The following is a 23916-nucleotide window of genomic DNA, read 5'->3' on the forward strand; positions in this document are numbered from 1 at the left end:
ATATCGTCGGGTTAGGCCCATGGGCGACGAAAAATACCCCTTAGCGGACGATTTTGAGACGTTGTCTATCAGAACTTTTCTTGTAGTGCCTTTTTCTTATTTAATTTCCTTTTATTTTATTTTAACTTGGGTGATGAAAAGAGGGGTGAGGTTTAGGGTTTAAGCTCACTTCAAAATACTTTAACAAGCAATCATGGCAATTGCACAAGAATTAAGCAAGGTCACTATGTCTCACACTTAATTTAATAAAAGTTTTTGTTGGTTCCAAAATTTGGAACTAGGGAAATTCATGTGTTTTGTTCTGAAATTTTGGGATGTTACAAACCCTTCCCCCTTAAACAAATCTCGTCCTGAGATTTTAAGAAAAGTTAGGTTCCTAAGAGAGATTGAGTATTTTTATTAACAGGAAGACATACTTGGCATGGTCTGGGGTGCTTCCTGAGCTTCAGTGGAATTCATGTGGTAGAGGCGGCCGTTGTTGTTGTTCTGGTTCCTTCTACCGGCGAAGCGGCACTGTTGCTGGGCAGGTGCAGCGGTGTTGGCGGCAATCTTGGCAAGCTTCTTGGGGCACTCATTGGAGTAGTGACCCACAACTCCACATTCATAGCAGTTGACGGTGGACTTGTCCTTCGGGGTGACGGGGATGGCATTGCCTCCAGTCCTCGGGCCAGTGTTGGTGTTGTTGTTGTTCCCATTATTTCTGTTGCTGTTGTGGTTGGTGTTGTTGTGGTTGCTGTTGTTGTTGTTACCTCCGGGCTTCGGGGGTCCTCCGTTGTTGTTGGTGTAGTTGGGGCGATAACTCTGAGCGGGGGCTTGTTGTGTCTTGGGGTGAATCCTCCGGAGGAGTTGTTGCGGTACTTCGGGTATGGTGGGGTCCATTCCGGTTCATCATTCCGCGCTTGTGGTTCTCATTGGCCCGATGCGGCTTTCCTTCCATCTCGTATGGCTGAGTCCACGAGGGCTTCCAAGTCGGCGAACGGAATGTTCACTAACACAGTTTGCATCTCGTCATTCAGTCCGTTCAGAAATCTTTCCTTTCTCTTCTCATTGGTGTCGGTCTCATCCGGGGCGTACCTTGACAGAGTGAGGAATCTGTCGCGGTATTCCACCACGGACATCCTTCCTTGCTTGAGTTCCCGGAACTCGTCTCTCATGTTCTTGATCAGTCCTTGGGGCACATGGTACTTGCTGAACTTCATCTTGAAGTCTTCCCATGTCATCATTTGCCCCGCATTCATTGCATGGGCGCTTGTCCACCAAGCTCTTGCAGGGCCTGATAGGTAGTGGGTGGCGAACAGTACTTTCTCAGTGGCTTCAACTCCCGCAACTTCGAGGTTGTTCTCCATTGTACGGAGCCGATCATCAGCATCAAGGGGCTCTTCAGTCTTGTTGAACATTGGAGGGTTGGTGTTCTGAAAGTTCTTCAGCTTCGATCCAGGGTGATCGTGGTTTCCATGGCCTTGATTGTTCTGGGCTATCTGTTGCAGTGCGGCAATGTTAGCTTGGCGTTCAGCTCTTTCGGCTTCCCGATCTGCCATCATCGTCTGCAGCAGTTGCATCATGGCATCTTAGGTGGCGCTGCGGGTTGGTGGGGCCATCTGAACATTGAGGTAGATGATAAGATAAGAGGGAAATTTCTATGGTTTGTTTTGTTAAAGTTTATAAAGTTCATAAATTGAAAACTTGAGTAGTGTTGCGGGGGTAAAACCAACAACACTTTTTCATTCATACCAAACATCACATATTACAAAGCTAACACACCGTTGGTTTGAAGAACCATTCATTCGCTCCACGATACAAGGGGGTCCTGATACAACTCACACCTACTTAAGTGCTGGGGTGATACTACTCTTCAGGGTGGAATTCTTCGTCTTCCCGGTTAATGTGCTTGGCGAGAGGCGAGGGCGTTGTCCAAATCCCTGCGGGTTTTGTACATCCTGAAGTCCTGGGGTGCTACATAGGGGTTCATCTCCGTGTTCGGGGGCATGGTCATCGGTCTTCCCATGGAGTCCTGTCTTGGGTAGTAGATGAAGCGAGTGTTCTTGATCTTGTTCTCATTTTGTCCGCACGGACGGAAAATTGCTTCTTGCATAGCTCGACTAGTCCTTCCTTCCAAGTGTTTCCCGTTACGGAAAACCGGATGGTTTCCCATACCGGGGCTCCAAGCTTTCTTCGTAGATCGGTAGAAACTTCCCACCGAGGTGGTTCTCCGGAGTGGTTGTTGAGGGGTATTCCGAAGAACTCGGGATACGGGTGTCCTAGATATTCCACTAGTTGCTTCAAATCCTTTTCGAACCTTAGGTTGCCTCCGGGACCAAGCTGATAACACTCCCATTGGTACTCCATCTGTGAGCAATTAGGATAAGTAAGTTAAATAAATAGTCAAGTGTGCACAATTTTATGTAGGCTTGCAAAGAAAGTAGAGTATAGATTTCTCATTTTTTTGAAAAGATCTCAGGGATAAGAGTAAGAACAAGTTTTCACAAATATTCACTTCATTGGTTTTTGAAACTAAGTTTTTCAGACGTCCATTCTAACTAGGGTCTCCAGGGATGCTTGTAGACATGGTGTAGGGGAGAGGAGGGGCTCAGGTCGCTCGAGTGCAAAGGTGGCCGGCATGGTGCACGGCATGGTTTGTTTAGGGTTTACTCCACACTTTAATCGACGGTGCAAGTACTGGGATGGATGCAGGGGTTGCAGAGGAGTATGATCATCACCAGATAAAGTGGGTTTAGGCCAAAATCTACTGGATAATAGAGTGTAACACAATTCAAAGATGTTGCCTGCCATGTGTTCGATAAAATGGCCGCATGAAAATAAAGTTTGAATTTTGAAATTATTTTTGGTGCACTTCATTCTTATATTTAAAGTGATGGAATGGTGGTGGTGGTGTCCATTTTGATGAAGGTTTGCAACATTTCAAAAAGTGGATCATCTTCTCTTTGTTTCAAAGTCCTCTCTTGTCAATTCTATTCTGGTCAACCTAGTCAAAGTTAGCATGGGTGGTCAACAGAGAAGTTGTTCACCTTGACTTGGTCTTGGATGAGGTAGCAAGGGTTAGCAAAGTTTGGTTTAGGAAAAGATATAACCAGAGGTGCAAAGAGGGGAAGATATTAAAAAGTGGACATATGACCATGATCATATGTGTGATGGTTTTGAGAATTTCTTGGATTTGATTCTGGTTTCTTTGATGCATTTATGTTTGTTTATCATATATAAGTATTCTACAAGCAATAGATCAAGCAATGGTGGCCTTTGGTGAAGATTTGCAAAATTGGCCTTATGTGTATGTGAGTGAAATTGGGATTTTCTCCCTATTTGATTTCTCTCCATTTGATTTGACTTTTCTTGACTCTAATGTGATTCTTATTAGTTTAGAAACATTTTCAAACCATTGAATCCATTTCAAAAGGTCTTTTTCAAAGGTTTGCAAAATTGGCCATAACACATAAGAGGTGATATGCCAATTTTCATTATTTTTGTAAAATGTTCCCCTTGCTTTACTTGCGCATGGGTTAGGGTCAATTTAGTGTTATATTAGGTTTGGAGAAGGTTTCACATCATTTGGTCCAGGTTTAAAGTCATCGGTCAAGGTTTGATGAAATGGCTATGTGTCACATATGTCTCTATGCATATGTTGCATTTGAGTTTTTATTTGACTTGGCTTGACCCAAATGGTGTTGTTGAGTGTTGAAATGGTATATAAGAGTGATCCCACCATTCACAACAAGTCCTAGGGTCAAGCTTCTCAAATCCATAAATTTGCTATTTTACTCTCATATGCCTCTATGGCATTTTTAGTTTCTTTTTATTTTCTTTGGAAACAACTTGAATTAGGTTTGGTAAGCACTAGGAAAGGGTTATGAAGGTTTTCCAAACCTCTACACAAGGTAGAAAAGATTAGGGTGAAGATTCACAAAAATAGCCATAGGCACATATACCTTTTTCTTATTTAATTTCCTTTTATTTTATTTTAACTTGGGTGATGAAAAGAGGGGTGAGGTTTAGGGTTTAAGCTCACTTCAAAATACTTTAACAAGCAATCATGGCAATTGCACAAGAATTAAGCAAGGTCACTATGTCTCACACTTAATTTAATAAAAGTTTTTGTTGGTTCCAAAATTTGGAACTAGGGAAATTCATGTGTTTTGTTTTGAAATTTTGGGATGTTACATAAACCTGGTAGGAATCATTGACTTAACATGATATATATTGTTGTACATAATCTGGGTAGTAAGTAAGGTTTTCCTGTCTTTTTTTGTTTTTGATGCAGGGATATTGTTGATGATCATATAATTCCAAGCAGTGGTAATATTGAATCGAAAGGTAAGGATGTCATCATTGAAGGGTCAACAAACAGTGGGATTTTGGAGGATGACCATGTGCCTACAGTAGTATCAAATCAAACTCCAAAGAAAAGGTTTCAATCAGTTTTTTGTTTTTGCATAACTCCAAAGAGGATAACCATGACCATGTGTATCAGTTTTCTGGAAATGTTGATCTTTTTTTCATGTTGGACATATAGGAAACGCCAAGGTAAAGCAGCAACTACACCATCAAGGAAGTCTCCAAGGCTTCCTTATATGAATAGTGAATAATCTGGTAAGGTTCGTGGCAATGATGTGATTACTGAATCAGCATTACCAGAAGATGGGAAGTCCTCAAGCACAGCAATCGTTGTATCACCAACTGTTACTACCCAACAAGATCAGAAGGATGGTAGCTACACTGTTGGTGATGGCAACTCTCTAATAACTGCCATTGCAATTTCTCCTACTGTCACAATGCAGCAAGGCACAAGTTATGTTCCGAGTAGTTCTGGCGATAAGAAGTGCTTGTCAGTAGAAGAAGGCGCAACAAAAGAGAACGCTATTCCAATCTCTCCAAATGTTATTGAAGCTCAGGCATCACAACTTGATGCAAACTCATGCAAATCAATTGTGTCCTCTCCAGTAGCACAGAGGCAGTTCAATGCACACAATTCTCAATATGGAACACAATGGAGAGTGTCTCCTCTTGTTGGCGCTAACTTAGGTATTCCTGGGTTAATGAACCATGGACCTGTTGTCGTGCCACCTGAAGTTGAAGATGCAGTTAGGAAATTTTCTGAATCTGTGAAGAAAATGGGAGGACTATCAAGGTTTGCTGCACAGAAATCAAGCTCAATAGAAGAGAGGCCTCTGAAAAGGAAAACAGTGGAAATTGGAAAGGGTGGATCAAGTGGAGCTGTTAGGGACAACCGTATTGGTATGTTCACACCACCAGGCTTTCATCTTGGCTTTAGCTCCCAGGAATCCGCAGACGGTGATATCCAAGAGGATGAGTTTGACAAATATGAGGATGCAGCACCTAGTTATGTAGTACCTTTGAAACCGGTGGCTGTTGAGGATGCTACACCCAATATTGCAGCACCTAATTTTGCAGTACCACTGGCTTGGGCTGAACCAGAACCAGAAGGTACTTTTCATATATGCAAATTTTATGGCAACTACTCGTGGTTATTTCTAGTTATTTGTATTTCATTATAGGCTAATCTCATTCTCTTTGTCTTCATTTTATCTGATAGGTCAAATAACTGGAACTCAAGATGAAGCATCAAGTGGTGATGATTTTGAACAAATCCAATTATCTGAGGAGGTACAAGATGTCATGGCAGGGAAAACTGTTCATCTAAGTGAAAATGGTATGGCAGAGCTTGCAAGGTATGACGAGTTATCAAAGGCATTCATAGCAAGGAAGCGAAAACTTCAAATTGATGCAGCTCCCCTCTCATCAAAAGGGGAAACCAATGTTCGCAGTGCAACTCCGAAGGTGTACCCGCATAAAGCTAGAGTGAAGAAGTCATCACATTATATGCAATCACCCTTTGACAGCTCAATCAAAGTTACTGTTGAACAAGAAGAAATCTATCAGAAGATTATGCTTAGCAACAAGCATCAGAGGCCAGTCAAATCGAACATAAGGATGTAAGTTTTTTTTCATGTATTTTCTTTTTTTTAGAAGACTTTCTTAAATATGCCCTTTTTGTTGTAGCTATAGCTTAATTTTTTTGGGTTAGCTGTTGAGTGGGTGGCTAAGTTTTGTGTGTGTTTGGTTCTGTTTTCTATATCAGGTACCAGATAATAAAATACAATGACAGTTTTGCTTACACGAGTGATTTAGCAAATTCAATTCATGGCAGAGGTGAACTGTCTAATCATTGCATGGAAGTTGCCATAGAGTACATGCGGCGTACTAACACTGTCGAGGGGAAATTGATAGTGCCTTACCAAATTTCTGTCTACCTTATGAATGGGGATTTCGAGAAGAAAGCGGTGGTTTCTCTATTCAAGAGGACCAAGGATTATTCACTAAGCGTGATGAAATTGGTATGTTTCCCTATTTTTTCATGTACTTAGATCTGTTTTCTTGTTCTTTTGCTCATTTCTGTTAACTTTCTCCTCATGTATGTTATCCATTTTCAGATTTTATTCCCAGTTTTGCAAGAGATGACAAGGCAGCAAAAGGAAGGCAATAATTGGTATTCCTTGCATATGAACTTTCAAGCTGAAAGGTTCGAAGCACTTGATTCAATGCGGGGTGAAGGTGATGAAACTCTAATAAGCCATGCAAATGCTCTAATCAGTAGGATCAAGGCAATCTAGAAGATACACTACATCACATCTAAGGTTCAAATTCAGAATTGGGATTTGAAAATTATAAGTGTTCCAATTCAGGCAACCATGTAAGTCACAGGGTTTTCTGGTCTGTATTTACCATGTCTTTGTTATTTTTGTAGCACGCGCCATATATTGAATTTTATAAAAAAAAATCCTCCCCGTTTCATGTTTCTAATATGTGGCTCTCTTTTTGTTTTTGGCAGTTTTGATTGTGGGTATCATGCCATATACAATGTTGAGAAATGGGATGGACAGATAGTTCCTCCACTTGCGAAAGATGATGTGCCTAAGCTACGGAGGGTGTTACCTTACAGGTGGTTGACAGCCGATTTCAACAAAGAGAAAGAAAACTGGAAGTGGAATTTGTTCAACAATGTTGTCCGGTAATACACCTACCCTGTTTATCCAGAGAAACTATCAGTTTTTTCCACCACAATTATCTCTTTTATTTTTATGCAGCTGCCAGGTTATCCAAATCAATTTTTCCATGTAGCCATCAATTTCTTCTATAGAACTATCAAGTTTTCCATGTAGCCATCAATTTCTTCTATAGAAATATCAAAATATGGTAGGTACTCTATGAAAATCTCATAGGTAGGAACAAATAATCTGGTAGGTAAGTTGGAGGACCTAAAAGGTACAGTCACATCCATTTTCCTTGGGATTCCAATAATAAATATTACAAAAATGTCTAGTACTTGCGTTCAAACACACGGACAATAATAAATGAAGCACAGTAGTAACGAATACAAGGATCTAGTTTTTTAGTTCTGGACTGGAAGTTCTCCTCTCTGGGGGCACATTCTCAAATCATGTTGAGTAGACCCACATTGTTTGCAGACACGTACTTCTTTTCTCCCTATGTCCAGTGGTTTCTGATATGCTTGCTTCCGCTTTCTCCCTTTAGTATTTGATACGCGAGGATCACGGATATTACTAGCTTCTGAAGTTTCTGAAGTTTGTTCAGCTGTAGTTGGATGTGAACCTTCTGTTGCTTTTGTAGTAGGTAGAGTCGTGGCATGCACCGTTGGATTTGTGCTTGACGATGGTCCTGTAGGTTTCTTTTGACGGTTAGCTTGTCGTGGTTTCGGACAAGAGGTACCTTCTTCTGGAAATACCTGCTGTGTATGACAATTTGTGTGTGTGTTGTTTGGGCTGGAGCAGATTGCGTTGCTTTCCTTGCATCGCTTGAAGTAGATGCCTTCTTTGCTCTTTTTTCTGTTTCTCTTTTCAGTGAAGCCAAGTCTTTCTTCATTGATTTCATGTGGTTCCGAATTATCTTCCTGCCATCTTCGGTTTCATTCCCGCAAGCGCTAGGCCTTTGAATTCATTGCATGTCACTTTGCTAGCCACATCTTCTTCTTAGATTCCTCCGGCATAACAGCTGGTTGTCCTGGTAATTCTTCCACTAGGTTTTCTTCAGCACTCCATGTCCACCTGCGCAACACATATGCTAGCGGCATCTGACAAACACCTAGTTGAACCATGGCCTGCATTTGAATGTCATTTTTTAGTATTTTTCTCTACAAAAAGATTTTTTGAAATCATCAATGCTTTTTAGCAGGCAACCGCACACAAACAATCTAGAAAGTAAGGTCTAGCTTTTTATTACCTTTAGGATGTGACAGCAGATGATGCCATCTCTTTCAAATTTGCAGCATGTGCATCTGTAAGTTTCATTGGGGGGGTCTGCATAAACCTGATATGTGTTGTTGTGGTAACCTGATACAAAGTGTGTTATGCAGTACACTTCATATGTATTCTCAGCTACCTGCCTTATGTTGTAAGACATGGTGTACGACATTTCAAATGCGAAAGCGGGTGTGTATATTCTTCGTATAGAGCTTTTCCATTTGTTTCTCTATTGGGTGCCAAGACCGGTTCCTAGGCTGTCAAAAGAGATGAATCCGCCTCTTCTTTCTTCTCTGCTTTCATTATCTTAGCTTGGATATCAGCATACTGAAGAACAAACTCAAGCACAGAATTTGCAGGACTTATGTATTTTTTCAGCACTGCATTGAAACCCTCACTCCGCTGAGTTGTTTGTAGGAACGGATAGAACTTTTGCATGAAGTAGGCAGGAACTCATGAACTTCTTTTTTGGTACAAAGCTGCTATCTTCTCATGGTTTTGCACATTGTAGTTTTGAATCATTAAGTTCCATCTTGTTTCAAACTCCTGCGGTGTCAAGCTGCAGTTTATGCGGTCCTTCATCTCTTCCCGAAGCCCTGGTATCTTTGCAACAAATGGACCGATTTCTTCTGTTGCTTTATCGACAATGTGCCACCTGCAATTACGATGCGTTGTGTTTGGAAACATCTTTTCAATTCCAGCACGCATTGAACCATCCTGGTCTGTTATTATGTTAACCGGTGCTACTCCATCCATTGCAATTAAGAACGACTCAAATAACCATATGTAGCTCTCACTGAGCTCATTCTTTAGGAACCCACAACCAAGTTGTATCGACTGACCATGGTTGTTTATACCAATGAATGGTGCAAAGGGCATCTTGTATTTGTTTGTCATGTAAGTTGCATCGAAATAAATACGGTCATTGTAGTTCTTGTAAGCTCTTCTTGCTGCACTATCTACCCAGACCAAGTACTGCACACGGTCCTCGTCATCAAGCTTGTATCTGTAGTAGAAATCCTTGTCTCGGGACTTCAAGTTCTCAAAGTAGGCCATAGTGTTTTGCATGTCTACGTACTTGTTCTCTGACCAAAGTTTGAATCTGAAATTTGCCATGTCTTTTGGTGTGTATGGCACTCCTTCTACTGATTCATACAGTGTAGCCATAACTTGCATCATTCTGCTTGTTTCCATGTTTACAGTGTGTAGGATTTTTATGAACTCTTGGTCTTCTTCCGGTATGTCTCTGTGTGAGCGTAGGAAACCAGTCAACGACCACTTCTTGAGTAGAGGGTGATTGTGATCATCATAGAATTCCGTCACCAGCCAGGTACCGTCCCATCCTAGCTAGACAGTCAGTCCTAATGTTGCTGCACTTCATCCTTTCCGGTACAACTGGTTTAGATTTCTGCGTATCTTCTTTCTCTTTTGGTTGGTGACCTGCTTTATGGCAAACCATAGCTGCTTTTATGTATTCGCCAGTGACCTCGGATTTCTTCCTGTAATTGTATCTGATTCCAAATCCTCTCCTCCTTGCAAATGCCAAGTAGTGTCTCTGAGCATCTTCAAGTGTATCAAATCTCATGTCCGATCTAGGTGCTTGTGGAGTCGAAACTACCTCTGCATTCCCTTCGGTCCCATCGTTTTGTGCAGCCGGCGGAGTTTGTGCAGAACTTGCTTGTGGAAGTGTAATTTCAGTGCACGCTCTGTCTGCTGACATAGCCCTGGAGGTGGATCCTGCGTTGTCCATGCCTGTTTTTTTGCAAAAAATAATGTACAAGCAAATAAATATCTGTAAAACAGGGGCTGTTTTTGTGTGTGTCAACTATGATGGAGTAAACCTGGTTGCTGTTTACAATTAACTTGGTAGGTTTTTACAATTAACCTGGTTGTTGCTTTTTGTACAATTTAGTTGATAACTGTGATGTATTAAATCTAGTATCTGGGCACAATTAACTTGGTAGTTTTCAATTAAATTATCAAATTCATATATCCTTTTTTAGTTTTGGGCATGGTTTTGCTGCAGAATGTAATGGCAAAAAGCATAACTTTTGCTAAGTGCCTAACCTGTGTTTGTCGAAGCTACTTGAAGTGATAAAGTAGCATTAGGCACATCTTGCCCTTTAAATTATGTGATGTTCATCTTCTGCAACGTGCAAATCAAAATCTGGATTAGTTTCTAATACTGTTTTTGGTTTTTGTAAATGCAGGAAGTAGGGGTGTGCTACTTCTTGTTTTTGGAATGCACAGTGAAGCACGGATAAGTCTGACCAATGTAGAGTGAAGCAAGATGGATGCAGACTGAAGCAATTTGAATGCTGGTTGTGTAGTTATGTGTTTTCTTCTTGTGTTTAGCATGTGGTACTATTGGTTTTAGAACCCCAGCAGGCAAGTGCATCTGGCTCTATCTTTCTTTAGGATGTTGTGATGGACATGGTGATCAACTAGAATCTACCAGGCAAGTGTATGTCGTTTTGGTTTTTAGGAACATGATAGTTTTTGTTGGTTTACATGGTGATCAACAAGAATCTATCAGGCAAGTTCTGTTGGTTTAGGAACATGACAGGGTTTCTTTTGGTTTTTGTCCTGATGGATGAACTAAAATCCTGCCAGGGGCAAGTGCATGTTATGCTTCAATAATACTTCATAGTATGATGTTGTTTCATACTATATGCACATGACGAAATCTACTGTTTTAGGGGGACCAAGGGAGGGTCAAAAGTTTTATGGGGAGATGGTGTTTTTCCAGATCATACCTGTGTGTTTAGATCTGCAATTTTCCTTTGAAATCTGCTAGTTTCTCCCTCTGGACAAGTGGTCAGCTCATCTGGCAAGGATCTGTGTTCTTCTCTTCTTCTCCCGTGTTCTTCTTCTTTCCCAGATCTAGTTTCTGTTTTGTTTTTAGAGAAAACGTGAGGAAGAAGATCCACTGATGGGAGGTCACGAAATTGATTCAGGTCCGAGAAAAGCTTGAGGAAGAAGAGAGTCTCACGTGGTTTTGTCTGCCTAGACGAAATCATGGTAGGGTCCACGTGTTTTGTTGGTTAGAAATATCAAGGCGTGGTGGGGCCGGTAGTACAGCTGTCGGTAGACATGCGGTGAAGCCTCACGCTTTCTTGCGTCCTTCCCGCGCGCGCGCTCGACCGAATCACGTGGGTGGGCCCATCCAAAACCGTCACACGGACGAGGGCTCCGTGCGGCGCAGCTGTGTAGTGCGGTCCTTCTTTGATAAGGAGTAGTTGGATTGGTTGTTGGGATGTCTGAAATCATCGTAACTGCACTTCCAATATGGTTTCAGGCGAGAACTTGGAGTCGGAGTTGATCTCTTGTTCTACGTCAGAGGATGATGGGATTACAGCTTATGTGTTCTAGTTATACTGTTCCAACAAACAAAAGTCAGTAGAACTTTCCGATGTTGTATGACTGCTTTAATGGTTGGGTGCGTGCACGCAGCCTTGGCATTGCGGCTCAAAAAATTATGGAAGAACTTTGATCGGTATCTACAGGTCTATGGTTCGTTATCTATTTTTGGCTACCTTCAGGAGACTACAAGATTGTGTTCTGGAAGAAGAAAGAAATTGAAGAGCTCGAAGATTTGTTACTATTTTTTAGACTTTATTTTGTAATCGTTGGAGTCAGTTCATGTATCTCTACCATGTACTATTTGTTGCTATAAATATATGTGGTATTGATTGTCAAAAAAAAGTCAGTAGAACTTTCAGAACAAAAGTCGATAGAATGAATACTGAATCGTAAGAGATCGAGACAGATAAGGCTTTGACATTATATTTCTGGTGAAAAATAAGGTTAAGTTCAGAACTGAATGGCTAGAAAGTCAAACAAAGAAATTTTTCCGGTAGAACACCGAAACGTGGAACGCCAGTTGCGCCTCCAAGTAGCCGCCGGTGGAGCAGTCGCGATCGCAATGCTTCGGAAGTTTCGATTTAAAGCATGGTTTTATGGTGGTCAGTACGTCGTTTTCATACTAGGGCCCACATATCAGGCAATCGTCAAAAGAAAAGAAAAATAGGTTCACCACATTCCTGTTACTCTTACCAAGGGTTCAAACACAAAAATATTATCAATTGTACATAATTTTTTTAAGGGTTCATCGATTGGTTGTTGGGGTGTCTCAAAGCGACGGAAGTCAACTTTAAGTTTGATTTCAGTTCGAAATTCAAGGGGGATTTTACAATTACCACACTTTTCTTTATACTTATATTGTTTGCCACACTTCAAGTATGGTTTCAGCTTGAACTTCAGATGGTACCTGGATTAAATTTCATAGATGATCAAACCTATAATCCATAGTTGGTTGGCACATCGTTGGTTTAAACTTTGGTTGAAGGATGTAGATCAAAACAAAGTCACACCAAATTAATATGTTCCAGCAATGCTGTATGCCCTGTACCAACAAATCAAAATCAGTAACTTCAGAACAAATGTGGATGGATAAAATGAACACTAAACCAAAAGGAAATATGACAGACAAATGTGAAATATTTCCGGTGAAAAAATAGGTTTGTTCTGAGCTCAGTGGCTAGAAAATCCAACAGAGGATGACCACCGAGAAGGATAAATATACACAATTGCACTGTGCAGAGGTGAACAAGAACACTCAATCGAAGGAAATGAGACAGACAAAGGTTACTATATTTCCGGTGAAAAATCAGGTTAAGTTCAGAATTCAATGGCTAGAAAGTTGAACTGTGGAAGTTGTGCAGTGTCTGCGTAGTTTCTAAACCTGCCGGGGCAACAAAACCGATGGTATGACACACCCCTACAATCCCCTTGACATTGTCATTCAGTCTGGGTAAGAAGAATTGTTCAACGTACGGGTAAAATGAACACTGAACCCAAAGGAAACAATACAAGCAAAGGCGACTACATTTCTGCAGAAAATTCAGGTAAGTTCAAAACTCCATGGTCAGAAAGTCAAACAAACGATGACCACCGAGCAAAACAAATATACACCCTTTACATTGTGCAGCGTTTGCATAGTTTCTAAAACTGCTGGGGCAACAACAAAAAACGGAGTAACCGCTGGTACGACACATCCCTACTGTCCCCTTGACATTGCTATTCACTCAGACTCAGGATAAGAACCCCCGCAAAAAAAAAAAAAAACTCAAGAGTAAGAAGAATTGTTCAACGTATGTGGCTATTAATTACTGACACCAAGGAACTCTGTGAAGGTTGGGTATTTGGGCTCCCATCCAATATCAGCCCGAGTTTTCGAGTTCTCCATCCTCTTCCCTAATGGACCATCGGTACCTGAAGTAAAGGCCAAAATTGAAGATTATCCTAGAAACGGTCAATGTATGTACACCAAAAAAAGTCACAATGGAACAGGTACAGAACTTACCAGTAAAACCTTGAAATTCTGTGTCAAACTTTCCACTTTTGTTAACGGCGTCCATTATTTCTTGCCTGCAAAGTACAAAATTATCCATTTTAACTGACAGAATGAGTTGAGCGTTCGGCTATCAGTAGACCCATGATACCCCCAACAAAACCGAGCTAGATGGATATATAATTGATGTGAACAACGCTAACCTGGAAAGAGGCTTATTGTCACAGCCCAAAAAGATGCGACCCCGAGGTCTCTTTTTCATTATGGCAATTGCAAGGGACGCGGCATCCTGAAATATATAAGTATATAACACAAGGTTACAGCTAAAAAAATGTTGATTGAACAGCAGGAGACAACATCCCCACAATATAATATTAAATTAGTACAAAAAGATAAATTTCACTAAGCTCATTTAACCTCATAATGGATCTGATTGATAACATGATCTGGTCGCGAGTCCAATGTTCCCTTCCTCAACCAGAAAAAATGAGCACCCCTATCTATTTTGTGAGTCCAAGTTAAGGAAATTATCTACCAGTTCTTTTCATCCTATATTGCACAAAAGCTCTGTGTTCATGCTTGCACTTTTGAACAAGTAATTTATAAGTTGAGGATATATAAAGTCCTGCTAGCCTCAGAACACAGCCTCCTGCCTCCAGCACAACATTTTCAGCTCTAAGAAGGACATCAGTACGAGGACCTCTGCCAACAGGAATAGATGGACAATCCTGCAGAAAGGAAGAGGAAAAACATGGTCAAAACAATGAAAATTCACAAAATATTTAGAGGTAGTTGTGTGTTGTAGGCAAGAAATGTTACTACTGTGAACGAAAATAAGAAATGTTTCTAGTATAAACTACAATAAATATGAAGTTGCAACTGTATTACTATGCTAGGGATGGAGTCAAGATAAAGGGAACAACGAGAGAAAAACATTCATCCATTGTTTGTTTTTCTAAGATCCATAGCAACGCATGGGTACTCTGCTAGTTTCTATGATTTGGAATATGTTTCATTTACTGGAACTTTTATCACCTAATTGAGCCAAAACTGGTAGACACTTATGATCTATGCAGAATATGCAGTCTAGCAGTAGTACCTCGTTGCACAATCTGTTGTCGCTGCAGTCATAGAGAGCAGTGCTCGATGTAAACAGGAAAGAACCTTCACCACTCCAATTTGAGGCAGCCACTCTGCATATATTTTCTGAAATGAGGATACAATGCATGCCCATGAAATGTAATTTGTTTAGCATAAGATAGATGCACATTACACAATAATATAGGGAAACTAGTCTAGTTACTTCCTATCAGTTCATTGAGATGCAAAAAATGGTGTAATTCATGAACAATGGTAAAATCCTACAAACCAAATTGGTGATAAACAGGACTGTATTGACATCAGAAAAGGTTGGTGGCCCCCATCTGCATATAATACTAGTAATAAGATATCCTTTGCAGTTTATGCATACAAAAAAAACTATCCAAATTATCCATGGAACAGTTTTTCGCATAAATCAACAACCTTAAGAGCCTAGTGGAGTTAGTTGTTCCAAGCACAGTGTACATGTAAAATGCATAAATTTTAAAAAAAATACAATATGAAGTTCTGTGGTGATATGCATGTATTTGTGTTAAAATTGTGATAAAATCATCTAATCTGTTTATAAATACCACAAGACGAGAAAGTCCTGGCTCAACCATGTTATACCATTTCCCTCTACTACTCCGAACAGCACGTTGAAAGTGATATTGCCACTAGTAACTCTGACACGTGTCACACATCCATTACTGCAGATTGCAGTTACACTTAAACTAGTGTGATCATCTGCATAATGTCTGACCAACCATCACTAATTCACTATTGATGCCACCATCGCCTGCCATACATACGTCCATCAAAATCAATTCCATTATGTGAATGTCTTCATGTTAAATTCTTAACCAATGTTCACTATTGTTCATAAGCCCTAACCTTTGTATCAGCAATTAAACTTCATTGCTTTAATATATTCAGTTTCCACACAAATTCGGTTTCGATAGGAGACCCCAACCCAAACAGCCCAGACATAGGGAAGTAACCACAAACTGGAGAATACCAATGCTTCCAATCTTAATTGTTCCAGATCGGTACCAAATATATTTCCATGGAATTATCACTAAAATCACCGTCACTTACCTCAAATCGCCAGGATAATCATCAGAACGAGATGGAGGAGCACAGAAAATAACATAAGGAGCCTTCTGAGAAATCGTGGATCCCTTCAAGGAGGGAATGATGCCCATATCGGTTAGCTCGCTGTGATGTTCTGTGCTTGCAGTCTGGCCAAAAACTTTGCAGCCTGGATGTTCCTGCAGAAGATGAAGTTGAGTACCTAATTAGACAAATTGACAATGTGGTTTCAATTTTCCATCTTCGCATTGAAATTTAGCCTTACAAAAATAATATCCAAAGAAGAAAAACATAAGCATAAGAGATGTCATAATTTCGCTCGTTTTGACAAGCAAGATTTTTGTTTAACAAGTATCAACCACAGGTATTCATACCTTTAGCCACTTCTCAGCTACCAGTCTCCCAAGCACACCTGGGCCCACGATCAGTAAATCATTCTGGGTAACAACGTTGGTGTCGGGCATCACGACCCCTGTATTTTGAGTTACCCCTAGCAGCAATGAAGAACAATATACAGAAGTCAGTTAGTTGCAAGCATCACTATGGAGTTCGACATTTGGAGATAAAGAAGACGACACTAGAGCCTCTATCAGTTATATAACCTTCAGCACACAGAAGCTTAGGTAACTTTAAAAGGTACATCTGTTCAATGTCTTTTGATAATCAATTCCACCATGACTCAAGGCCATAAATTTCCGCATACAGGTGAAGTTACTAGGTAATGTTGCTGCGCCCATCATTATATGGGATGAGATGGATGGCCCAAGAACTAAAACTAATATAAATTAGTTACTTGCCAATGAAAAAATGGGCATAGTGATAATTATTGGCAGGGTGCACCTCATGCGCGCTAGCCTGATCACATGATTTCTCCAGAAGTCTTGCTCTAGTTCCAAAATTCATGTAGTCGTGTCATGTTGCGGTTGCCTTATCTATCAAACGTGTACAAAGAAAATACAATGCTGAAGCTATGCACACCTACACAGAACAGCAACATCAAGTATATATATAGCTGGGGCACCGTGCCGGCTTTGACGCATGGTGAGTGGGGCAATGACCTAGGGCCTGGACCATCCAGGGGCCCTGAATTTGTGCATACGTACATGCATGTACTAGTATAGAAATCTGGGCCCGATGTTAGCACAAGATAAAGGTAAAAGTAAAAAAAAAATTGCATGACCACATCCACCAACAGAGATAAACGAACATGCAGCTCTGTTTCCTATTGACTATTTGCATGAACTTCTACAGCCGTTGGCTCCTCATCTTCTTGCCTTCTTTGACCTCCTATTAGTCAACCAAGTCCCAAGCAATACAAATTAATGGACACTATTATCATTAATTAGACTTGTTCCTTCTACTAGGCTTAATTCCCACATTTTTCAACGGATTTCTTCCACCCTGTAGAAGTAGCCGGGAGGTGGACAAGCACACACAGAAGCATGGCAAGCCGATAGAGTCAAGAGTTTCATGCTAGACCGGCAAGCAGGCTAGAGCAGAGCAATGAAGTGGTTCTTGGATCAATTTGTGCTAGCCCCGCTTCAGTTTTCAGTGTTCGGAAAATTTATGATTCACTTGTTTGCTGAGTGCAACAGTTGCAGCTACTGTTTGGAGCCATGGGGAAGAATGTATTTTTTCTAATTCGTCCGAATGTTCAGCCGTCCCCTCTCCTTTTCTTGTAAACATGCTGCCTAAAAATCATTTACTGGTGGTGTAGAATTTCTTGCTAAACGTAGTTTGGCTATTAGAGTGAATAAATGGAAAATTGTCTAGGCTTAACAACGATTTTGAAATCATTTTTTTTTTCTCCACTGCATCTGCTATGCCTTCCATGGAGTCCGCCCAGGGTATACTGTGTTTGGCTTGAGCTCGTCGGAACCTTTTCACATCCATTCGATGACAGCTACGTCCTTATACTTACGGGAAACAGTAAGACCTGCTAGGTGCGACTGAATCACGAAGAGGTTCAAATTCTGCACTTGTAAACTGATGAAACTGACAGGGATTTCAGAATTGGACAGTGTAAGCGTCGCTGGAGCAGAGTTGGAAACAGATTGGCATCAAATGCTAGGCGTCAATTAACGGTACATGCGTTGGGCTAGCAAGCGCAGGGAGTGGAAGAGAAAAGGGGAGGAGGACCAGTGGGAATGTTACCGAGAGAGGCGGCGATAGGCGTGCGGCGGGCGAAGCGGACGCGGGCCGGGCCGTCGGCGGAGGCGGAGAGCGAGCGGCGGCTGACGCGCGGGGGCGTGGACGGGAGCAGCCTGGTGCTGGGCGACGACGGCGACCCCACGAAGGTGCACGCCGCCATGTAGCTAGTACGCCGGAGCAGGGACGGAGGGTGGATTGGATTGGAGTTGGATTGCGACGACCTGAATACGATATTTGGGCACTCTGTTTCTGTGGCCCACCACGACCTGAAGCGAGCCCTGTTGCCTGTTGATGTCCAGCTGACATGTGAAGCCTGCTTGGTAGATGCTTCAGAACTTTTCTTATTTTCGTTTGAGAGAAGTTCAATTTACCACCCTAAATTTATTCTAAAGTTCAATTCACAACCCTTAACTCTTATCTGGTTCAACTTTCACCCCTAACTTTAAAAACCGTTTGGAATACACCTCTTTCACCGTCTAAATGGTTAAGCCAAGTTTATATACACATCAGCCGGATTTATCATGTATTTTAACTAAACATCCTACATGTATTGAGATCTCACATGTGAGGTACAAGAAAGAATTATGCTCTTGCTGACTAGGAACATACAAACGCGTGTGTTTGATTTTGGTATACCAGTCCTAGCATGCATGTATGAGGAGGTACATACAGATACGGTTATATTTTAACTTAGGCGTTGATTTGTCCTACATGAAAAAAAACCACCGAGGTTGCAATAACAATAATGAAAGGGACGTATTCTGAATAGTTTCTAAAGTTTGAGGTTGAAACTTGAACCAAATTAAAATTCAGGATTGCAAACTGAACCTTGAGACAAGTTTAAGGGGGTAAAATAGACTTCTCTCATTTCGTTTTCCCATTTTTCTCAGACTTGTAGTTTTGATTAGGGCTCCTTTCGATTGATAGGATAAAGCGTAGGCATTTGGTATAAATGGTGAGAGCGAAGGCAGGCCACAAGGAGTCAAATGCTACAATCCTTTGTTTGTTCGCATTGCGGCTCTGGCGATAAACCATTCAAGGTCAAAGAACAAAAGGTGTGGTATCGTCAAGTTTGGTTGGATGAAACCGAACGAAGATGTTGTAAAACTTAATGTGGATGCAAGCTTCAACTTAGATTAAGTACAGAAAGCACTTGAGCTATCCTTCTAGATGACAAAGGTTTCTTTCTAGCAACGAGTTGTTGTGGAATACCATATGTCTAATACCCGTCTACAGCGGAGGCTCGGACCCCCCGAGATGGTTTGATTCTAGCATTTGATTGCTTCGACGTGAGCAAGGTGATGCGAAATGGGGAAAAATCTTTAGGTTTAGGGTTTACAATCTATGAAGAATGTTCCTCTCTTTATCAGAACTTTGTAATAGTTTACTTTTTTTTCATTGTCCTAGTAAAGCTAATGTAGTGGCAAATTGTCTGCCTACACACTCAGAAGGATCTATGTCAATTGCTTGGCATGAGGCACCACTCAATTTTTTAGTTTTTGTCATGTCAAACGATGTATCAATATTGCTGATTTAATGACATGTCGGCTTTCCCTAAAATTATAGGATAACGTAGGAACACAAATCCTATAAAATTAGGACTCCATGTCCTACTTGAATTTTATAGGAAGAGAAATTCTCTTTGATTATGGTGGTGAAGAAATTTTCCATGATATATCCCATGCTATTTTTCTATAAAACTTGGACGCGGCTTGTTCTCGGTTGACTTGAAACTAGCTTAATTCTCAATCACCTAATTTCTTGTGCACCTGGAAAAAAGATGTGCAATTGCACACCCATATGCAATTCTCGCATGCACGAAACAAGAAGCAAATGTAATGGTCCTAGAGTCAACCTAAAACGAAATTAATTCTCGTATGAGCAAGAACTAGCAAAAATTATTGCAATACAAGATTCTAATGTGAATTTTTCCTATAAAATATGGTCCTATGAATCAAACGGCTTTTCAAGAAAAAGTTCCATACGGTTTAAAACCTAAATCTTTGTAAAATTCTATGAATCAAATAGGGCCTTTGGATCTTCTAACCGAGTCCACTACATCTGGATTAGTATAACAATTTGATTAAAAAAATATACGGAAAATGATTCCTTATGTCATATCCATGTTCAATGCCCTACACTCTAGTTCTCCTTCCTCCCCTAGCTTCTTCCGCCATGGCTCCTCCTCCTGGTATTTCGTTGCTGCTCCTCCTCTGAATCAGTATTCACAAATGACAACCATGAATTGAACTCATAAGAGGCTCGATTGTTGTACGAAGCTCAAGGAAGGCGGTAAACTAAGTGTAGTTGATATTTTCAAATGATCTGCCACAGGCACTGCCGAGTCCGAAGCGGCGAAGTTAGTGCTTGAAAAGTAAATATTACTACTATTGAGTATGTATTTGCTAGATACGATTGTTCAGCATGTTACAGTGTTCTTTTTGGTTTTGTGTGAACACATGGGCAACATGTTGTGGTGATGATGAGTGTCTATTGCAACACGCCATTTTTTCCATTGTTGTGAGTGTTGGCTGTACGTTACATAAGTACATTGATTTTCTCGTGATTAGATGTGAGTGTGACCATTGGAGATTTGATGCATGACCAAACTTTTGCTTCATAAGTGGTAGACATTCTTTTTGCATGCTTTGTATGCACCTTCTGCTTGGCCACCCAAAAAGATTTAATGATCCCTATTAAAATATTGTTTTTGATATATAGTGTGTGCCACGATGGTGGCTTCAGTACCCCATACATGCCATGCCTGGTTAATCAGTCACATCAACATGACAAGAGGGACAAGAAAAATACTTAACTTGGCACCTTTAATACTAATAAAAAGTTAAGCATTGATGTTTAAAAAGACTGATTTTTAACACTTCCATTATACATGGGATAACACATATCCAACGGCTAACACAGTAACATTGATCTTTTTTTTACAGAACACAGTAACATTGATCTAAGGTCGCGCGCGGTCAAAACGGCGTGTCGGCAGGAGCCCAATACCACCCACGCCGCTTGTTGAACCTCCGCACGTACTGCTTCACCACCCTCGACGGAACACTCTCGCAGTAGCTCCCGCAGCATCCCGCCGCGTGGCCGGTGCCACCAAAGCAAGCCCACACCTCGCCATCTTCGTCAACGAACGTGTCCACCCCATAGCAGGAGGTCATCTTGCGTAACATCCACTGCTCCGCCGGCCTCCGCCACCGCTCGCCGCCGCGGTCCCTCCAGCAGTTCCACGCCGCGGATGTAGGCGCTCCTTCCCTGGCCGCCTTCCGAGGGCACCCGGCCGCTCCCCATCGATCCCACTCGTTGTGAACCTGTGGCCCCTACCATACGTGTTGCAGAGCTCCCCACCCCAGATGCCCTAAAGCCTTTGGTCGAACTCCGGGAACGGTGACGATGGCCAGTACCCGACCACCGTGTCACCGTACATCGCGCACCATTTCCCGCTCACGCCGTGCTTGCTCCATGCCTTGTGGTACTGCACGGGCGAGTGCGTGTTAAAGAGAGCTCAGGTGTTCGAAGTTACGAGTATAGCATGTACGCACCTTGTATAGTGTGAGCGGGACCTCGTACTGCGCGCCATCGTGCTCCGACGATGGCGCATGGCGGCACCGAGTGCGTACTCGCGGGAGATTTGGACGAACCTAGTGCACGCCAGGTTGAAGCACTCGGTGCCGCGCGGCTTGTCCTGATCATATATGAATTCAGACATAATAAAGTTTGTCTAGATAGTACTGCAAGTAAAATATCACTCCCTCATTGAAATGCATAGGCATATGTATCAAGATCCAAAAATTTGAAAATCATACTAATGTCATGAAAGAAAATAGTGGTCTAAGAGACTCATGATCTTTACTATTAAAGTGAAACCTACAATGTCACGCTTATCGTGATGTCACAGTTATCGTGATGTCACACTTAATGGTATTTACAAGAAAATGCCACCGCACAGATACCCTTTGTGCGCATACCCTCCTGCGAGAAAAAAACTGCAACCCGCAAGAATTATCCCCCCTCGTCCTTCCGCCTCCTCCCTTTCCACCCCGAACCCCACGCTCACATCTCCCCTCGGAACAGACATCGGCACCCTCCTCTCCAGTCTCCAGGGCAATGGCGGCGCGACTCCTCTCCAGGCCACCGCTCCTCATTGCGAGATCCTCCTTGCGCAGGAACCCTAGCAGGGTCGAGGGATAGCCCATGTGTGGCCATAAGGAGAGATCCTGCGCAGGCAGCCGACATGGGTGCTAGACCTGTCTGCTGTCGGCCACCTCGTCACCGCCCACGCCTAAATGAGCCTCGCGTCTCTAGGTTTAGGCCGCTTTCCTCGGCCCCTGCACCGCCGCTACGGTCTCTGGGCCGTCGTCACCGGTGCAACCGACAGCATCAGCCGAGCCATCGCCTCCGGGCTCGGCCTCGACCCGGACAAGCTCGCCGCCGTCTCCGAGGAGATCCGGTTCAAGCACCCCAAGACTATGGTCCGCACCGTCATCATCGACTTCGGCGGCCAGGGGCCTTGGTTAGGATGTCCCTGCGATTTCAGTTGTCTCCTCTCCTGGCTTGTTTCCTTCGACAAGGTAACTTGGTGGCTATGTACTTTCTTGTACCTATCCATCTCCACCGCTTGATTAATGTAACACACCTTCTGTTTGTTCAAGTGCATCCTTAATTTATTCAATGAATTGAAAATAATCCTCCTATTTTACTCTGTGCCTTTAGTTTATGAGTTATGTAATATTATTACTTTTTGCTCCCATATTTTTATGTCGACATTCTAAATGCTCTAATTGGTAGATGAACTGGTATACTTGTGATGCAAGTGCAGGACGGCCATCTCCTGATGCTTAGGGACTATATTTTTTAGTCATCTAAACCCCATTTAAGTGATGATGGATCCATCATCACTCTTTGATTTGTTATACTCAACTTTTTGACTAAGGATGATGGATCCTATTTGTTGAGTATAACATGTTACTCTGTCCGGTCTGAAGGCCAATTTGTAAGGCAATCCTTTGCTTGCTTGGCTTATCAAATTTGTGACATCCTTCGTAAGTGGGTTCTTCAATTGGCCGCATGCGATGGTTGTTTTATGCAAAATTAAACTATAATGTTCGTAAGTTCAGTACAAGCTTGCAGAAACAATAAAGTGAACAGACAATGTCTTTGCTTGATGTCATTTTATGGTTCTTAGAACGTCACTGCAGTATACACCATACCATTAGGATAAGCATAAGTGTCATTGAAACAGAAGAACAACAATATGCATGTAAGATATCTCAATTTTTTTGGTGTGGTATGGCATATTTTAAAATACTGTTGGGTATAAGGAGAAATAGTCCGAGAGGATCTCAAAATTAATGTGTGTGTTTATATTTTCGTGATGTAAATTCTTTTGCAAGATCTTATCATTGGCATGGAAGATCCAGTGAACTTTACTCCGCGCCCTGCCGTCCGGTGAGCACCGTGGCAAGGAGAGGTGGTGGCTTCCTTTGGGGTCTGTTCGGTTCTGGGATAGACTGGAATGGAATGGAACCGTTCCATTCCTAGAACCCATTCTTGCGTTCGGTTTGGGGATGGAATGGAATGGAACGGTTCCTTGGAATGGCATATTCCCTCCAGATGCGGAACCAACCCGTCCGGCCGATTCGGCCGGACCAAGTGGAACGGGTGACTATCACATGCTGATTAATTAAGTTTAGCAATAATTAACCAAGTTTAGCAATAATTAATCAAGTTTAGCAAATAATTAATCGAGTTTAGAATAATTAATCGGGTGATTATCTCATCCATTCCATTCCATTCTCATCCCATTCCAAAACCGAACACAAGAATGGAACCGTTCTGTGACAATTTTTTTTGTCCAAACCGAACACAGGGATGGAACGGTTTCCATTCCACCCATCCCCAAACCGAACACACCCTTGCAGTGTGCCACCAAGC

At 41.9% G+C, this 23916-nt stretch overlaps 1 protein-coding gene across 1 annotated transcript; it reads right to left on the reverse strand.

Moving 5' to 3' along the window:
• Positions 1-13152: 13152 nt before the first annotated feature.
• Positions 13153-21143, reverse strand: LOC124673053. Its single transcript, XM_047209187.1, has 10 exons — positions 20977-21143; positions 17971-18266; positions 16191-16306; positions 15823-15995; positions 14744-14837; positions 14262-14372; positions 14062-14151; positions 13848-13933; positions 13657-13721; positions 13153-13565 (listed from the first exon to the last, which is right to left on the reverse strand). Exons 1-10 carry the CDS (start codon positions 21141-21143, stop codon positions 13456-13458), a joined length of 1308 nt encoding a protein of 435 aa, XP_047065143.1. The 3' UTR covers positions 13153-13455.
• Between the last annotated feature and the right edge of the window lie 2773 nt (positions 21144-23916).

The sequence above is a fragment of the Lolium rigidum genome, chromosome 7 (assembly GCF_022539505.1).
Source record: "Lolium rigidum isolate FL_2022 chromosome 7, APGP_CSIRO_Lrig_0.1, whole genome shotgun sequence".
In the NCBI taxonomy this organism is placed as follows: domain Eukaryota; kingdom Viridiplantae; phylum Streptophyta; class Magnoliopsida; order Poales; family Poaceae; genus Lolium; species Lolium rigidum.